This window comes from Carlito syrichta, unplaced genomic scaffold (assembly GCF_000164805.1).
Source record: "Carlito syrichta isolate Samal-C Ts95f unplaced genomic scaffold, Tarsius_syrichta-2.0.1 Scaffold315806, whole genome shotgun sequence".
NCBI classification, from domain to species: Eukaryota; Metazoa; Chordata; class Mammalia; order Primates; family Tarsiidae; genus Carlito; species Carlito syrichta.
The window spans coordinates 93,162-113,489 of record NW_007259902.1 but is presented as its reverse complement, the minus strand read 5'-3'; the positions used below and the strand labels follow the sequence as shown (position 1 = coordinate 113,489).

The window sequence follows — 20,328 nt, the reverse complement described above, 5'->3', positions numbered from 1 at the left end:
GGGCTCCGGCGATCCTTTCGCCTCAGCTTTCCAAGTAGCCGGAATTACAGGCATGTGCTACCACGCCTGGCTGATTTTTTTATTTATTGTAGAGATGAGGTCTCGCTGTCCAGGTGGGTCTCGAACCCGCGGGCTCAGGCAATCCACTCACCTCAGCCTCCCAAAGGCGCGGGATTACAGGCTGAGCCACCGAGCCCGGCTTATTTAGCCTTTAAAAAGAAACTGATACATGCTACAACACTGAAGAACCTGGAGAACATTATGCTAATTGAAATGAGCCCTAACAAAAAGATAAATACTATATAAGTCTACTTATATGAAGTATCTAGAGTAGTCAGATTCACAGAGACAGAAAGTAGAAGGGCAGTTGCCAGGGACTAGGGTGAGAGAGAAATGAGGAATTGTTATTTAATAGATATAATATTTCTGTTTTGTTTGCAAGTTGAAAAGAGTTCTGAAGGCTGACTGCACCAGTGTGAATGTACTTAACACTACTGAACTATACACTTAAAAGTGGCTAAAATGGTAAATCTGTGTTACATGTATTTTATAACAATTTTTTTAAAAAAAGAAAGGTTCATCTCTTCAGACAATATGAAGCAACACAACAAAGATCCAGTTCGTACCACCAACAGAAGTTCTTCTGCAACAGGACAAGGCAGGATTTTGTTTTGTTTGCAAGCTCTTCAGAGTTCTGAAGGTTGGTTGCACCACAGTGTGAATATACTTAGCACTACTGAACTACACTGCTTAGGGACCCATAAGTAGCCAAAATGACTCCATCTTAACACCTACACACAAATATTTTTTATTTTTCTTCATTATTACATTTTTCACCATCATTCATTTTTTCCTCCTTGCCACAAGAGGTAAATTTTCCCTTATAACATCTTCAAGGATACATTTTTACACCTATGAGCAAACTTTATCTCTTTTCATTTCCTCTAAAACTCTTCCCACTCATTATCCTTTGTCCACCAACAACCACCTATTATCCCACTATAGAGAAGAGAAAAAAAAAGTTCCAGTTTTTTTAAAAGATGCAAATAGAAGTCTAAGTAAAAATGTGTACACTTAAATTCAAATTGGGTCATAATCTGCACATATACACATTACACATGTCCTTTTGCATATATCAAATATTATCTAATAAAATATAAGATAAAAAATTTTAAAAGTATATGATAACAGCTCCAGGATGCTACAGGAGTACCGAAGAGGAGCATCTAATTCAATATGAGGCAGGGGGCTTCCAAAAGAAAGCATCTGAGCTGAGTGTTAACAAAGAGAAAAAGTTGGCCAAAGAATAAGAAGCAGAGGTAAGTCAGCCAGGCATGGGGCCCAGCAACATGTACGAGCAGAGGGCGAGAAGTAGGGCAAATGACAGGTTCTGCAGGTAGTTTGGTATGACTGGACCACATGGTTAAGGGTGAAGGAGTGATGAGAGATGAGGCCGGAAAAGGAGGCATTAACCCTTTCATGAAGAATTTTGCCCTATGTCGAAAAGTTTAGAAATTTCTAGAAGATACCTGGGAGACTCTGAATGATTTTCTTAAGAAAAGGGGTGACATTCACATTTATACGTTGGAAATATAATTTAGGGTAATAATAAGCATGTAATGAGGTTGAAAGAAGGAAGTAGTCTATAAGAAAATATAACCAGGCTGAGGCGAGAGGACTGCCTGAGCCCAGGGGTTCGAGACCAGCCTGGACAACTTGGTGAGACCTCGTCTTTATGATATATCAAAAAATTAGCTGGGCATGGTGGCATGCACCTGTAGTTCTGGCTACTTGGAAGGCAGAGGCGGAAGGATGGCCTGAGCCCAGCAGGTTGATGCTGGGTTGGCCGTGAGTGTGCCACTGTACTCCAGCCTGGGTGACAGAGTGAGACTCTGACTCAAAATTAAAAAAAGAAAAAGAAAAAGAAAAGAAAACATCATAACCCACATCAATAATTATAAGAATCAAAACAAATATTTTGGTACCAGAAAAAAGGGGCTCCTGAGATTGAAAATCAATAGATTTAGTGACTGGATTTAGTGACTGGCAATGTTGGATAAGTGAAGAAGAAAATGAGTCTAGAATAACTTCCAGGGTTTTTGTGTGCATTATGGTACAATTCATCAAGCCAAGCAATAATGGGGAAAGAGCAGGCTTGCAATGACAAAATGAAGCTGGTTTTGGACATGTGAAGCTTGAAGTCCTACGTGACATCGAGATAGTCTTAGGTGCCTATTAAACAGTTAACAATAAGGATGCAGAAATTAGAAAAGAGGACTAAACTAGAGATGAAGATTTAGAATCAATATTGCACGTGTGATAGTTGAAAGATGGGGAATAGAGATCACTCAGAAGCATGACAGTGAGAAGGTTAAAGAGAAAACCTAAGGTGTATCAAGATTTAAGAGTAAGAGAGGCCCCACGTCTTAATAATAATAATTTTTAAAAAGCACAATCTGCTTTAATTACAATGGCAGATTCCAAAAAAAAAAAAAAAAAAAAAAGAGTAAGAGAGGAAAGAATTCTGAAGGAAATTGAGAAAGATATAGCTAGGTTTTTACAAAATATACGTATATTGCTTTTAGTTTTTCCTAAAGAAAAACTCACAGAAACATTGTGGGGTTTTTTTTGTTGTTTTGGGGGGTTTTTTGAGTTTTTTTGAGATTTTTGTTGTTTTGGGTTTTTTTCGAGTTGGAGTCTCTCTGTTGCCCAGGCTGCAGTGCAGTGGCACACTCATGGCCACCGCAGCCTTGACCTGCTGGGCTTCCACCTCAGCCTTCCAAAGTAGCACACGCCACCATGCCCAGCTATTTTTTTTTTTTTTTTAATTGTAGAGATGAGGTCTCACCAAGTTGCCCAGACTGGTCTCGAACTCATGGGCTGAGGCAATCCTCTCACCTAGACCTCTCAAACTGCTGGGATTATAGCCATGAGTCACCCCACCTGGTCAACACATTGTTAATTATAAGTTTAAAAAATACTAGGAGCCAACTGTGCTCCAAAAAAAAAAAAAAACAACTTATTTTTTAATGTTTTCTCATTTTAAAAGAGGAGGGGGGAAATAAGGACATTGTACAAACTAAAATTTCATGAGCACTTGTAATTAAGTTTATTAAATCAATCTCTTACTTTTCAGTAGGCCGAAGTTCGTGGATAACTGCTAAGAGCTTTGACAACACCTGTAGTTTTCCTGATTCCTTTTCAGTTACCAGGAGAGGGTTGTAATCAGCAGGAAACACATTTAGCAAGACTTCGTATAGACTCCTTTCTTCATTTTCATCACGATCTGAGCTACATTCTTTTTCCTATTTAGAATGATGATTGTTAATACTGGCTCATGTTTTTATTTGTTTCTTTTAAATTGGGAGGGAAAAAAGCTAAATTATAGAGAAAAAAAAGATAAAGATTAATAGCTTTCTGAAAAGTCCAAGCTGTTAGGTAAATCTTTATAGGTCACAATTTGCTTATTTGTGAAAAAAGTAACATGCATTCTACTGAGTTACTGAAAGAGCAGTGTTCTAACAGAGTCTCCTAATGCCTGCTACCTTTACCACACGTGTTATTTCCCACATGTAACTATAGTGGGAGCAAATAAAGAAGAGGGAACTAAAGGGCAAACAATGATACATAATCTGTCCTCTCAAAAACCCTGACATATTGTATCACTGATACCTTTTTCTCTCTCTCCTTCCCTCCCTATAACTTTTCTCTCCTAATGGGTGGGCTCCATTCAACACTTCCCAGTGACAGTCAAAAATAAGCAGAGTGGTTTACATAATCTTAACAGTTTCTTCTGTAAGAAGGAATAATTTCATCAATAAATTAGGGAGAAACTTGTTCTTTTTTTTTTTTTTTTTTGAGTTGAAGTCTCATTCTGTCACCCAGACTGGAGTGCAGTGGCCGCTCCCAGCCACCATAGCCTCAACCTGCTGGGCTCCAGCAATCCTTCCACCTCAGTCTTCCAAGAAACTGGAATTACAGGCGTGCACTACAAGGCCCGGCTGATTTTTTTATTTGTTGTAGAGATGAGGTCTCGCCAAGTTGCCCAGGCGGGTCTCGAACCCGCGGGCTCAGGCAATCCACTCACCTCAGCCTCCCAAGGCACGGGATTACAGGCTGAGACACTGAGCCCGGCAAGAAACTTATTCTTACCTACAATAATACTTTTGTTTAATTTACCAATTGTTTTAGAATAAATTTATTCCAGGCAGATACAGCACCACTGAAATTCCCCCTCCAAAACTGCCAAGCCAATATGTGAACACATAACCAGAGATGAGAGTTAGTAATGACTACATCACTTTTTAATGTTTCAGTCCTAGGACTGAGGGGTCTCCTCACTCTTTTCCACATTTACCAAATATCAATCTATACCCTGTCTGGAAGGTTTTCTCATTTTCTGCCCAATCATCTCAATCCTATTACTACTTGAGGACCCAATACAAATTCTACCTGATTATTTACAGCCTGATTTTGCATTGAGTTTTAACCATACGGTTACACAGGACATTTCAGCTTTGACCTTATTTAATTGAGCAGTTAATGATATACAGTTGACCTTTGAACAACATGAGTTTAAGCTGCTCGGGTCTGTTTATACAGATTTTTTTCTGCCCCTGCCAACCCTGAGACAGCAAAACCAACCCCTCCTGTGCCTCCTCTCCTGTTCAGCCTACTCAGCATGAAAACCCTTATACTTATTAAATAATAAGTATACTTTCTATTCCTTATGATTATCATAATTACATTTTCTTTCTATAGCTTACTTAGTATAAAAATACCAGTATATAATACATATGAGGACCTGAAGCCATCCTCATAGGGTTAACAAGAATTCTGGAAATACGGTTATAATTAAGCATTAACCAGGTTACAATCTGACACATTACCCAAGCCACACAACATTAAATATTGACCATTTGCATCCACATTGTTCCTTTTTTTTTTTGAGTCTCACTCTGTCGCCCAGACTGGAGTGCAATGGCCACTCCCGGCCACCACAGCCTCAACCTGCTGGGCTCCGGTGATCCTTCTGCCTCAGCCTTCCAAGTAGCTGGAACTACAGGCGCATGCTACTAGGCCCAGCTAATTTTTTATTTATTGTAGAGATGAGGTCTCGTCAAGTTACCCAGGCAGGTCTCGAACCCGCAGACTCAGGCAATCCACTCACCTCTGCCTCCTAAAGTGCTGAGATTACAGGCTGAGCCACCGAGCCCGGCCTAACACATTGTTCCTATAGATAGGATTTCTGACTTTAAAATCAGAAGGCTTTTGTTTTAGATAGGATCTCTGACTTTAGAATCATAAGGCTTTTGTTTAAGAGCGGCTTCAGCAGGCTAGGCAGGGTGGCTCACGCCTATAATCCCAGCAGTTTGGGAGGCCAAAGTGGAAGAATTGCTTGAGCCCAGGAGTTCGAAACTAGCTTAGGCTAGTCTATAAAAAAAAGAAAAAAAAAAATCAAAAAAATTAGCCAGGTGTGGTGGCATGCACCTCTAGTACCAGCTACTTAGGAGGCTGAGGCAAGAGGATGATCTGAGCCCAGGAGGTCAAGGCTATGGTGAGCTGTGATGGTGCTTCTGCATTCTAGCCTGGGCAGCAAAGTGAAACCCCAACCCTCACCCAAACTCAATAATAGTTGCTTAAGTAGATCCTGAATTCCAGTGAAAGAGCTGAAGCCAATCAGTTTAAACAGCCCCAGAGAGAAACCAGATCAGCATGAGATTACATCTCCCTGTCCCACGACGACTTCACACTACACTCTTCAAGGGATCAGCTATCTCCATACTTCAGTCCACTACAAAACTCGTTTTTTTTTTTTTAGTTGGAGTTTCACTCCATTGCCCAGACTGAAGTGCAGTGGCATGCTCCCGGCCGCTGCAGCCTCAGCCTGCTGGGCTCCAGCAATCTTTCCGCCTCAGTCTTCCAAGTAGCTGGAACTACAGGCGTGCGCTACCATGCCCGGCGAATTTTTTTATTTATTGTAGAGATGAGGTCTCGCCAAGTGGCCCAGCCAAGTTGCCTGGGCTGGTCTTGAACCCATGAACTCAGGCAATCCTCTCACCTCAGCCTCCCAAAGTGCTGGGATTACAGGCCCAGCCTCATTGCAAAACTCTTAAAAAATTCTAGCCCTAGCCGGGCTCAGTGGCTCAGCCTATAATCCCAGCACTTTGGGAGGCCAAGGTGAGAGGATTGCCTGAGCCCGCAGATTCAAGACCAGCCTGGACAACTTGGTGAGACCTCTCTACAATAACTCAAAAAGTTAGCTGGGCGTGATAGTACGTGCCTATAGTTCCGACTACTTGGAAAGTTGACAAAAAAGGATCACCTGAGCGCAGCAGGTCAACATTGGGGTGGCCATGAGTGTGCCACTGCACTGAAGCCTGGGCTACGAGTGAGAATCCAACTCAAAACAAAACAAAACAAAAAAACTCTAGCCCCAAACTCCCTGGGGAGATTAATTTGAAGTTTCTTCTTGTCTCCTCAATTGGTGGCCCCTACATTTAAACTTATTTCTCTGTTGCAAATAAAAATAAATAAATAAAACATACAAAATAAGTGTCAATCAACTGTTTCAGTTATTGGTAAGGCTTCTTGTCAAAAGAAAGCTATTAGTACTTAAGTTTTGAGGGAGTCAAAAGTTATACAGAAATTTCCAACTGCACAAGGGTTGGTACCCCTAACCCTCCATTGTTCAAGGGTACACTCTACTATTTTATACTTCCCGAATGTTTTCATAGCGCTGCATTCCTTCTTCAGTAATACTAGAAATACCTTAAGGGCCAGAGAATTCTGTAATGTAAAATGCTGAGCACAAAGCACTATTTTTTTTTAATTTGGGTTCTCCCTCTTGTCACCTAGACTGGAGGGCGGAGGCACAATCGTGGCTCACCATAGCCTCGACCTCCTAGTCTCAGGCAATCCTTCTCCTCAACCTTCCAAGTAGCTGGGACAACAGGTATGTGCCACCACACCCAAGCTAATTTTTTTTTTTTTTTTTTTTTTGCAGAGATGAGGTCTTGTTATGTTGCCCAGGCTGCTCTCAAACTCCTGGCTCAAGCAATCCTCCTGCCTAGGCCTCCCCAAACTGCTGGGATGCCATGGGTGAGCCACCATACCCAGCACAAAGTACTAATTTTAATTTGGCTTACTGACAAAATATAGCAATATTTAGGTACAGTCACATCATTAAAAATACTAGAAACCCTAAAATATTTATATCATTGGACATAGGGAAAGAGATGGTTGCTTTGGGTTAGGTCTGCTAAAATGCCTACAACTTGGAGCAATCATTAAAGGACCAGTGTCTAGTTCACAGCTTTTCGCATTTAGCCTTAGGGAAACAAATTATATTAACCAAATTAAGATCCTGAATCAGTCATAATGAACATTTATTTACCTACAGATAAGATCAGCCTATTTAAACCAATTGCTGCACGCATTCTGTCCTATAAAAGGAGGTACCCAGAGAAGGCCAAATCACTAGCTGAAGGTTGTCTGGTGATTATTAAATCAAAATACAAAGGAAATGAATGATCTTAGTGCACACATTCTTAACCAAGAACACATATTAGAATCACTTGAGAAAGCTTTTTAAAAATCCTCACTTCCTGGGTCCTAATCTTAGAGACTGATTCAGTCCATACACATTGAGTCCTGGACAAATGTAGCAATCAAACAGATCATATATTTATGCTGCAACGGCTGATGCATCACTTCCAATAGAGATTTACCAGTCAAGACTTCTCCTATCAGCTAGTTGGGACACTTTCCCCTCTGACTCCATACAACCCAATACCCCTTGGTACTGTTATTGGTTACATTTCATTCACAATTCATGAAAAGACACACATCATCATAACTAAACTTAGGAAACAATCTAGTTTCAATAGAAACATAAACCATTGCTTAAGAGTCACTTACACGTATAGAAATCTCATCTCAACCCTTTTTATCTCAGTTGTTACTTTCTATGAGGTTAAAAGAAAGGTTTTTCTGAATGAGGCCCAGATTGTAAGTCATGTACCCTATTTGAAATGTGTAGTGTCCTATGCTTATTACTAGTGGCCACAGGGCAACAACAGAGAAATACTCAGAGCCCCTTGATGCTTTCTTCAAGAATGTGCAAGAATATTCCAAATTAAGTAGTATATACTACCTTCTGAGCCCAGTTTTTTTTTTTAATTAAATTAAGTGGTGCACTCTGGCCTATCATAAGGTCTTCCTTTTAAGAAAAAATTTTGGCTTCTATTTTTGCTGGGCTTTGTGCCCAGAGATTTAATTTTTATCACTGTATATAGAATCTGCTTCTTAAAAAGTTGCTTAATATAAACTGTTAGAATCCAGCTTACTGCAAGTTACACAAAGCTGACTTCTCCTAAACTAAGTAAATATAATCCATTGTAGGATATACTTGGAAAATTCTGGCAGAACATTCCATTTTCTGAGTATATAAGAAATGACCTCAAGCACAACGTAGCACCCATAGTTTTTGCTTTGGTGGAACATATTTTGGCATATTATGCTTTTACTCTTTAAAGAAAAAAATACAAGAGTAAAAATTATTGGTCAGGTACAGTAGCTCACACCTGTAATCCCAGCACTTTGGGAGGCCAAGGCGGGAGAACTACTTGAGCCCAGGAGTTCAAGACCAGTCTAGGCAACATGGTGAGATCTTGTCTCTACAAAAAAATAAAAATTATTCAGGGTGAGTTGAGAATACCAGGGTATTAATAGTTACTATACAACTTCTGTGGCCAAGGATTCTGCTAAATTCTTTCCATAATTTCTCATCAAATTGTCACATTAATATTATCAAGAAATTCCTACTGTCTCTGCTTTCCAGATAAGAAAACTAAGACTCACAGATGCAGTTTTAATCATGATTAAACTTGCCCATAGCTAAAAAACTTGTAAGTAGTAAAGTTTAATTCTAACTCTAAAACAAAAAAACTCAGACTGGTTGTGGTGGTTTACGCCTAAAATCCCAGAACTTTGGGAGGCGGAGGCAAGAGGATTACCTGACCCCAGGGATTTAAGACCAACCTGGGCAACTTGGCAAAACCTTGTCTCTACACTAAATTTAAAAAATCAGCTTGGTGTGGTGGTATACACCTATAGTTGCAGCTACTTGGAAGTCTGAGGTGGAAGAATCACCTGAGTCCAGCAGATAGAGACTGCTGGTCATGAGTGTGCCACTGTACTCCAGCCTGGGGGATAGAATGAGACACCAACTCAAAAAACAAAAAACAAAAAAAAATTCTCACTATACTCCAACATGACTTATATTCTTTAAATATCCAAGCAGTTCAACTATGTCATCATTGAAAAATCATACTTGTAGAAGGTGCAGGTGCGGTGGCTCAAGCCTATAATCCCAGCACTTTGAGAGGCAGAGGTGAGAGGATTGCTTGAGCACAAGAGTTCAAGACCAGCCTAGGCAACATAGTAAGAGCTTGTCTCTACAAAAAAGGTCAAAAAATTAGCCACGTGTAGTGGTGCATACCTGTAGTCCCAGCTACTCAGGAGACTGAGGTGGAAGGATTGCCTAAGCCCAAGAGGTTGAGGCTGTAGTAAGTTGTGATCGTACCACTGCCCTCCAGCCTGGGCAACGAAGTGAGACCTCAACTCAAAAAAAAAAAAGGAATTAGCTGGGCTCGGTGGCTCAGCCTGCAATCCCATGCTTTGGGAGGCTGAGGTTGAGTGGACTGCCTGAGCCCGCAGGTTTGAGACCCACCTGGACAACTTGGCGAGACATCTCTACAATAAATCAAAAATTAGCCGGGTGTGGTAGCACACGCCTGTAGTTCCAGCTACTGGAAGGCTGAAGTGGAAAGATAGCCGGAGCCCAGCAAGTCAAGGCTGCGGTGGCCCGGAGCGGCCATTGCACTCCAGTCTGGGCGACAGAGTGAGACTCCAACTCACAAAAAAAAGGAATTCAGTTTCTCTAGAATAAGATAATTTATACATATCTCAGAACCACTATTTTCTCACCAATAAATGGAGATGGTAATCACAGTACTTATTCCATGGAGTTTTGTAAAGAATAAAGAAAATAATACTAGAAAAGCACTTAGTGTGTGGTATACAGATTGAGTATACAAAATGCTTGGGACCAGAAATGTTTCAGATTTTGAATTTTTTTGGATTTTGGAATATCAGCATATACATAATCAGATATTTTAGATATAGGACCCAAGTCTAAACATGAAATTCATTTATGTTTCATATATACCTTATACATACAGTCTGAAGGTAATTTTTATACAATATTTTTAATAACTTTGTGCATGCGACAAAGTTTGTCTACAATGAACCAACAGAAAGCAAAGATGTCAGGTATGGAATTTCTGACTTGTGGCACCATATCAGCATTCAAACAGTTTTGAATTTTGGGGCTTTTCTAATTTCTACTTTGCAGATTAGGGATGCTCAAACTGTATGTGATGACTGCTTAATTACTGTTAACTAATATTATTATTAATACCAAAATGTGATTCTTCTGTGGCTAGAGAGCTTGATTTTTATTTTCTTCTTTGTGATCCTCTGAATTTTCCAAATTTTATGCAGCAATCACATATCACTTTTATAATGAGAAAAAAATAAAGTATTTTTAATGGTAAATTTCCTATTTGTAAGTACCAAACAAACAAAACTGACCGACTTTATTAACATAAAATAGGAAAGGAGACCATGGCAAAGTATTCAACAAGGTACCAAAGTACATGAGGCACAAACTCTAGAAGTAATGCGTCATGTCATCTCTAGATTAGCTTCAGGAATGTGGACGTGTTCTGAAGAACAAGAAGGTGGATAAGCTCTATAACAGAACCATACTGGAGAGGATGTAGAACTTTTGGAAAACTCACAAATATAATCCCAGAAATTAGCCCTCTCTGCCCTCTTAGAGTCACATGCCCTCGAACACTCACATCCCTGACACACTTTGACTTACCATGTACTTACCTTTATAGAGTTGAACAAAAGGCAGGGGTGATTGCACAGTTTTTTAAGAGCTCCTATACAAATTAGATGAGGACTATTTTCCAACAATCCTTGGAGACAGAACCTGACAACCTGAGAATTCAACAGCTTTCGATAAAGCTCAATCTGTAGTGCTCCTGGCCGGCAAAAGACTACATTATCTATTTTAGGTGGAAGATATTTATTTATGACTTCTTGGGTTCTTCTAAGGATAAAGAGCCCAGTGAGGCGAGTAAGTTCAGCTGCTCTTCTCTCTCCTAACTCCTTTTCTTCCTATGGAAAAATAGCAGACTTAAGTAGAACATTAAAGAGTTTATAATAAACCATTTACTGCTAATTGCTTCTCAACAGATTTTTTGTAACAGAAGAAATGAAATATGAGTATGGAGATAGAAAACCCAACCATGATCTCCTTCTTTAAGTGTTAAGAATAACCATTTAATTAAGTGAAGTCACAGTCTCCTAACAAAAAATAATGATATATCTTGTAATTTATGGCATCTTAGATTAAATGAAATATAATGTCTATTCAACAGGCAGGACATAATACAAACATTTTCCTACCTTTAGAGATACTCCATTTGTTTATTTCCTTTAGTTTGTTTTCAATATTTTACCTTTGTAGATAAGTTTTAAACAAATCTGTTATTTCTCTATAGTAAATTCCCAAAAGTAGTATTACCAGGTCACAAGATATACACAGTTTTAAGGCTTTTGATAAATACTGCCGCCTTCCCTCAAGTTGTGTCAATTTACATTCCAACCAGCAGAAGATGGTATTCTCATCTAACACTAGCTATTACTATATAAATCCAAACCAGTGCAGTGGCACACACCTACAATTCCAGCTACTTGGGAGGCTGAGGCAGAAGGAACACTTGAGCCCAGAAGTTCAAGGCCAGACTGGGCAACATAGCAAGACTCTATCTCTAAACAAATAAATAAATACAAATAGAAAAGTACAAAAGTTACTTTGGTTATTTTGGTTTATTTTTTCAATATTAGCAAGGATGAACATTTTTATGTTTAATGTCATTCACAGTTTTTTGTGAAGTGCCTATTAATGAATTTTAGACAAGTAATGATGTCATATTCTAAAATAAGCAATGTAGAAAACAACGAAGGATTATGGAAAAAATAAGAAGTTCACTATATTAATTTAATTTTTTCTAAATTAAAATGATATCTAAGTTTTAAAAAACTTATTTATTAAAGGAAATTATACCTCAGGAGCAGAAGGTTCTCTTGATAAAATGATAGGTTCTTCATATATTTTCCTATAAGATGACAAAGGGCCTAATATTCCTGGATTTACAAAATCAATTAAGGCAAAAAATTCTTGAAGATCATTCTGAATTGGAGTACCTAAAGAAAGATAAATGTGATTTAGAAAAAAAAAGGTCAAGTTTGTGTTTTGTTTTAAAATCACAGGCTTATCGCAGAACAATAATGGAAATTTGTACTCTCTTCCCTAAGAAGAATAAATACAAGCAAATGCCTTAAAACTGAGAAAGAGCAGTCAAATCAAGTTTAAAATATACTAATAATCACATAAACTTTTAACTCCAGTTTTAGCTGCATACTAAATTCTTATATAGGATAGTGTAGTGGCTGAGTGCAGACTCTGGAGTATAATTACTAACACCGGTTTATTACCTGTAAAATGGGGACAATAACAGTGGTTCCTAAGGTTGCTAGGATCAAATCTGTCAATTCACATAATATAGTTAAAACAGTACCTCAAGTACAATAGATGGTCTATAACTTCAGCAATTTTTTAAACAATATTTTAACTGTGATTTTGGACAAACTGCTTAGGCTCTTTAAACTCAGAATTTTTTTTTATTTGTGAAAGTATGAAGATAATAATTTTCCAGTGAAATGATAATGAAAAGTAGAAATAATGTATGTGAAGTGCCCAGCACACTTTGTAGGCACTCATTAAATGGAACCTATTATTATTACCTTTCAAAGTTATCAGATTAAGTTAGGATCGTCACTGTTCAAAGGGTTGATGCATAATGTAATAGACTAATATACCCTGCATATACTATATACAATACTCAATAGCTTTTGGATAATTAATTTTTAGAGAAACTTGAGCATGTTTCAATAATTATAATAGTGTCAAAAGAACATACAAACTAGCAAAGTCCAACAGTACAATTTCAGATGACTTTCAAATAAAAGAGATCAGAAAAAGTTGTCCAAAGATATAAATATAATGTAAAAAAATAAATAAAAATTCATTAACTTCATTAACATAGATGACATAAATTTTATAACATCAAGGAATTTAATGACCACCTCCCTAAAACTTAATGGACGTGGTGGCTCAAGCCTGTAATCCCAGCACTTTGGGAGGCTGAGGTGAGAGGATTGTCAGAGCTCAGGGATTCAAAACCAGCCTGGGCAACTTGGCAAGACCTTATCTCTACAATAAATCAAAAAATTAGCCAGGCATAGTGGCGTGTGCCTGTAGTTCCAGCCACTTGGAAGGCTGAGGCGAAAGGATCACCTGAGTCCAGCAGGTGGAGGCTGCGGTGGCCATGAGTGTGCCACTGCACTCCAGCTTGGGTGACAGAGTAAGACTCCAACTCAAAAAAAAAAAAGAAAAGAAAAAGAAAACTTAATGGGTTCCCTGCCAGTTTGAACCAATGATTGCTAATTTTTAAAATTTAACACATCTAGTCAGTTCTAAATTGTAAATGCTTTATTGAAAGAATTAGAGAAAATATATTTATGTTGGTATGTATTTTGTTAAGCCTTTAAAAGAATATACATGATGATAATGAATAAAGATAAGGAGAATAGAAAAGGCAAAGGGGAGAGAAGGGAAAGGAAAATATAAGAATCACTGTGGTTAGCTTTCACACAATCATCCAATCCCAAATGATTAATCAAGGCAGTTATGGTAGTTCTATCCCCTGCTTTGCCAATGACTGATATAGGAAAGGGTTTGTGTCTTAGACTAGGTTCATTGGAAACAGAGTCTGAGACTGCAATTTGGTTACAAATGATTTGTAGGAGCGCTCTCGGAAGAAAGAGAATAATGGATCTGAAAATGGAAGGGGAAGAAACTAAGCAAGAATGGCCTCAGCTATAATTTAGCTTGAGTTGAATTATAGAGAGTTCCAGAGCACAAATAACACCATAAAGTTGGTCTTGAACTTACCCTGAGGCAGGGGGGCTAGCATTTGTTGCTTACCCCTACATCAGTTAATCACTGAGTACAAACTAAAGAGGAGAAAAGCAGCTCTCCTTCAACCAAAGATAATTCTTCAGAAAAGGAAGGGGCCATGAGTTGTTTAACCAATAGTCCCAGTAGCTAAGGGAAGGGTGCAACTGCCTAGAAAAGGGAAGCCAGGAAGTGTACCACCAGGTTCCAGCAGCAGCATGTGACCCAAGCTGGCTAATAAGACAAAAGAAGGTATCAGGGAGGGGCTCCTGGGAAAGCTTCCTCACCCTCAAAGACAGGAAAACAAGAAAAGTCAACCCTGTTCTCCTCTGGCTGTCACCACATCTAGCTACAATGTCTGGAACTGCTACAGTCACCTGCTACCAGGCTGAGGATGAAGTCAACATCAAACACAGCAGAGCAGTGGATGGAAATCCTTTATGACAACATCGAGTTGCTGGAGCCTGACCTTCCCTTAGACTTCCAGGTATGTGAAATAAACACATTTGCTGGGAGCTGTGGCTCAGCCTGCAATCCCAGCACTTTGGGAGGCCAAGGCGATAGGATTGCCTGAGCCTGGGGTTCGATGCCAGTCTGGGCAACTTGGTGAGACCTCGTCTTTACAATAAATCACAAAAACTAGCCAGTGGTGGCGTGCATCTATAGTTCCAGTTACTTGGAAGGCCAAAGCGGAAGGATTGCCTATGCCCAGCATGTCGAGGCTGCAGTGGCCATGAGCATGCCACTGTGCTCCAGCGTGGGTAACAAGAGTGAGACTACAATTCAAAAAACAAAAGAATAAACACATTTTATTCAGATATCTGTCACCTGCATCTGAAATCTTCCCAACTGGCATGCAAGGGGGAGAGGTGAAAACAAAACTGGAAAAAAGATGAAAAGTAGACAACAAGGGCATAAGTAAAAAAAATTAGGGCAGAAAATAAGAAGGAAAAAAGAGTAAGGTGAGGGGGGAGAAGAAAAGAGGCATGTGGCTACAAGAGAGTCAACAGTATAATATAATGGCATCATTTTAAGAGCTTATCACATTGTTTTCTGGAGGTAGTTTGGTCCCCAATTTGTTCTTCTCTAATTCTAAACGAGGTAAAATCTGAAGAAGCAGCTAAATAACTTAATGTTAGTAAAACAGAGCAGCAATGTCCTGTGACCAAAAAAAAAGGAAATATTTTCAAATTAAGTTGCTGTGTTTACTAAAACTATTTTCAAGCCTATGGAAGAGAAACCTGTAGAAAAATAAAAGGAATCTTTCTCTTCTCTACCTAGTCCCAAAGAAAACCTTTTTCTTTGTTTTTTGGTTTTGCCTTATTTTTTAAGAAAAGACATAAATCTACCACTCAACCCAAGTACTAGAACACTATAAATAATTTACATCACTGGGCTCGGTGGCTCAGCCTGTAATCCCGCGCCTTTGGGAGGCTGAGGTGAGTAGATTGCCTGAGCCTGCGGGTTCACAGTGAGACTCCAACTCAAAAATAAAAATAAAAATAATTTACATCTATATCCTCCTGTTACATCCATAAAAAGCACTGAGATATCTTTATATATATATTCATACTTATATTTTTCCTTTAGATTCTCTAATCCCACTTCTAGGAATCTATGCAGAAAAACTATATGCTTGTAGACATTCATCATATTACTTATAACAGTAAAGAATTAGAAACAAACTAATGTCAAATAGTAAACCTAGCTTTAAAGATTATGTAATGTCATAGGAAAATATTTACATTAAATATGCCTCTTTCTACATTATGTGTAAGAAAAAGTGGTATTTTATATGTATACATAAAGAATAAAGAAATATGTATACATCCTCTCCGTATGTATGAAGAGAAAATATGTCAAAATGCTAACAATTAAGGACGTAAGGTTAGAAGATGATATCTGTTCTGTAGTTTCTTTTTTTTGCGTTGGAGTCTCACTCTGTCGCCCACACTGGAGTGCAGTGGCCACTCCCGGCCACCGCAGCCTCGACCTGCTGGGCTCTGGCGATCCTTCCACCTCAGCCTTCCAAGCAGCTGGAACTACAGGCGCGCGCTACCACACCCGGCTAATTTTTGATTTATTGTAGAGATGAGGTCTCACCAAGTTGCTCAGGCGGGTCTCAAACCCGCGGGCTCAGGCAATCCACTCACCTCGGCCTCCCAAAGCGCTGGGATTACAGGTTGAGCCACCGAGCCCAACTGTTCTGTAGTTTCTAAGCATGCTATAATATAGCAATGTGTGTTTTTAAGTTTTCCGTCTTTAATAAGAATTTTGCTTCAAAGCTCGTATTTACCTTGTTTATGATATTAATGAGAGGGCATCCAACATCTTGTAATAATCATCCATCCTTTGTTATGGACTGAATTGTGTCCCCCTAATATTCATATGTTGAAACCCTAACCCCCAACATGGCTATATTTGGAAACAAAACCTTTAATTTTCTACTGCAGATTAAGTTAAGAAGGTAACTGAGGAAAATAAGGTCTCAAGGGTGGGGCTCTAATCCAATATGACTGGTGTCCTTTTAAGAAGAAAGAGATACACCAGGGATATATATGCACAGAGGACAGTGTACATGAGGACACAGGGAGAAGGCTGGTGTCTGGAACCCAAGGGGAAGATCTCAAGAGAAACCAAACCTGCTGACACCTTGATCTCAGACTTCCAGCCTCCAAACTGTGAGAAAATAAATTTCTGTTGTTTAGGCTACCCAGTCTGTGTTCTTTTGTTATAGAAGTCCTAGCAGACTAATATACCTCTATGCATCAAACTAAGTCCTAACATTTTTCAGTAAGTTTTAACTGAATGTTCTCCACAGCACTGGGCTAAACAATACCATGAAACAAAATCAAAATTCCTTTCATTTGATTCTTAAGTAGTTATTGAGTATCTATCATACACATAGCACATGTATTTTCATAATAAAGAACACATTATCTCAGGAGTAAAATATCCCACCACTGTAAAAGCAAAGAGTTCATTTACGCAATTCTAAGATAAAAACCAGCTATAAGTTAGTTAATGCTGGTTTTTTCCTAAATTCATAGCTCGGGGGTAGAAGTGACAAGGACAGGAAAACAGAAACAAGCTAAGACTGACAAAGTAAGGATACAGGGAACAATGTTAATGCCTCAAATGAAACTATCTCCCTAGGCGTCATCGGGGCATTCCTTTTCGATAAAGTCCTTCACCAGTTTTCTACTGCAGATTAAGTTTAATTTGGAATGCTGGTTAAATTAGTATTTACTTATAATTGAGAATACCTAGATTATGGTTTTTATTTCCTCAACTCATTTTTTTCTTTAAAAATAGCATTTTATAAGTATTCAACACCAGTTTTTCTAGTTTCCACATCACTATTATTAACAAACATTTGTTAAGCATCTACTAAATCTTAGGGATATAAGTAACTATAAAGTTTGATCCCAGCCCTTTTTATCCTTATCATCTTTAAGTGACTAAATTCAAAAAATACAAAGGTCATTTAACATTTCAAAAATTTTTTAAAAGCACAGATATTAACAATCACTTTTGATAATGATTAATACAACCCTCCCACACAAGATGAAAGTAAAATGATTATGAATGACATAAAGACGGGTACTCTCCCCACCCCAACTCAGTAAGAACAGAAGTGGGGGAGTTTTCTCTGTTGTTCTAAGGCATATTTCACTCTACCATAGGAAGGAGAAAAAAGTTGTTGGTCACACTACTTGCTCCTCATTTTAACTTCAGAGAAGACCTTGACATGCATAAAGGGTACATGAAGGACAAAATGACATAGGAGATGATGATGTATTAAGAATAATCATGCCCTGCCCATTCCTTCCAAAAGGGTAGAAGATGGTAGGAAAACGGAGCCCTGAGTAGAAAACAGAGGACGTGTATAAGAAAGAACAAAATCAGCCGGGCATGGTGGCTCATGCCTGTAATACCAGCACTTTGGGAGGCTGAGATAAGAGGACTGTCTAAGCCCAGGAATTCAAGACCAGCCTCGTCTCTATAGTAAATCAAAAAGTTAGCTGGGCATGGTGGTGCATACCTGAGGTTCCAGCTAATTAGAAGGCTGAGGCAGAAGGATCACCTGAGTCCAGTAGGTCGAGGCTGTGGTGGCTGGGAGCGTGCCACTGCACTCCAGCCTGGGTGACAGAGAGAAGACTCTGACTCAAAAAAACAAAATAAAATAAAAAATAAATTAAAATAAATAAGTAAGGCTGGACACAGTGGCTCATACCTATAATCCCAGCACTTTGGGAGGCCGAGGTGAGAGGATTGTCTGAGCTCACGGGTTCAAGACCAGCCCGGGCAACTTGGCAAGACCTCATCTCTACAATAAATCAAAAAGTTAGCCAGGCATGGTGGTGCGTGCCTATAGTTCCAGTTACTTGGAAGGCTGAGGTGGAAGGATCGCCTGAGCCCAGAAGGTCGAGGCTGCGGTGGCCAGGAGCATGCCACTGTCCTCCAACCTGGGTGACAGAGTGAAACTCCAACTCAACAAACAAACAAACAGAAGGAACAAAATCATAACCTTTACAGCAACACATATATAGCTGGAGACTATTGTTCTAAGCAAATTATCACAGAAACTAAAAACTGAATACTGAATGTTCTCTCTTATAAGTGGAAGTGAAACATTGAATACACACAGGCATAAGGATGGGAACAACAGACATTGGGGATTCCTAAAAGGGGAAAGCAGGGAGGGAGTTAAGGGTTGAAAAACCACCCATTGGGTACCTTGCCCACGACCTGGGTGAAAGAGTGATGGGCTCGACAGAAGCCCAAACCTCACCAACATGCAATATACCTATGTAACAAACCTGCATATATACCCCTTTAAATCTAAAAAAAAAATAATAAATTTTAAAATGAAGGGCTTGTGAATATTAGTAGTGAATACAATATCTTCTTTCTTCTGCTGCCAGAATGGCAAATTAGAAGAGCCACACAAGACCAAGGTGAGTATGGAAGAAAAGTTAGATTGAGTTACCAGATTTGACTCTAGTCTAGGCCTTAAGTTAAAAAGGTACAAAAAAGATTCTGGTATTTATACATGATCCATCCCAACTTTCCAGACAGTCTAGGCCAGAAGCTTAGGCCAGCAATAAACCATGCACATGTAGCACATACTTATAAAAACAACTGATACTTATTTAACACTTACCATGTGTCAGGTAGTCTTCTAAGAACTTTACATGGATTAACTCTTTGACCCTCACAACAGCTGTACAAAGTTAGATCACAACAGCTATATGAAGTTGCTATCTCTATTTCACAGATAAGAAAATTGATGCACAGAGGTGTTAAGTAACTTCTCCAAAGTTGAACAGCTGTAAATGTTAAGACTCAAACACCAAGCACAGGCAGTTCATCCATATCTCCTAAATTCCTTTGCCATGATACCACTGTGTTTATTCTCAAAACAACCAAAATCTGGGCTTCAGAAAGTTACATAGCGTCAACTCAGGCTTGTTAGTATGAATTCCATCCAACACCACTTCTTTAGATGTCAAGCATCATATTACAAGATTTATTCATCTGGCAAAAATTCCGACATATCTTCCCCAAAAGTGAATACTGACCAGTTAGAATTATTCTTTTCTCACAAGAGAGGCTAATGAGGGCTGCAGTAGTCTTAATGGAACTGTTCTTCAAACGATGACCCTCATCACAGATTAGAAGATCAAATTTTATAGTCTTAATTTGATCCAGGGAACGAAGTAACATTTCATAACTGATGATAAGAACAGAATAAAGTGTAGATTTGATGAATTCTTCAACTTTGTGGTCCTGAGGGAAAAAAGATAATATTCAACAAATAATGAGCAGAAACTATGTGATATCAAATTTAAGCTCCATGTTCCTGACAGTAATTCACCAAATATTGCAACAAGTTTTTTCTTAGCTCAGGCTGGTATAACAAATTGCCATAGACTGAGTGGCTTAAACAACAGACATCCATTTCTCATACCTCTGGTGGCTGGGAAGTCTAAGATCAGGGTACTAGGCATGGTTGGGTTCTGGTGAGAGGCCTCTTCCTGGTTTGCAGAGAGATGCTTTCTTGCTGTATCCTCACATGGTGGAGAAAAGCAGCTCTGCTGTCTCCTTCTCTTCTTACAAAGGCACTAATCCTATCGCTGGGCTCCACTCTCATAACCTTATCTAGA

General features: G+C 39.0%; 1 protein-coding gene across 1 annotated transcript in view; it reads right to left on the bottom strand.

Moving 5' to 3' along the window:
• RAD54B (RAD54 homolog B (S. cerevisiae)) overlaps positions 1-20,328 on the bottom strand; it is a 99,185-nt gene that overhangs the window by 9,658 nt on the left and 69,199 nt on the right. Inside the window, 4 exon segments of the mRNA XM_021706602.1 lie at positions 3,130-3,305; positions 10,963-11,253; positions 12,206-12,345; positions 19,744-19,951. Of these exon segments, the coding sequence (XP_021562277.1) occupies positions 3,130-3,305; positions 10,963-11,253; positions 12,206-12,345; positions 19,744-19,951 (815 nt within the window).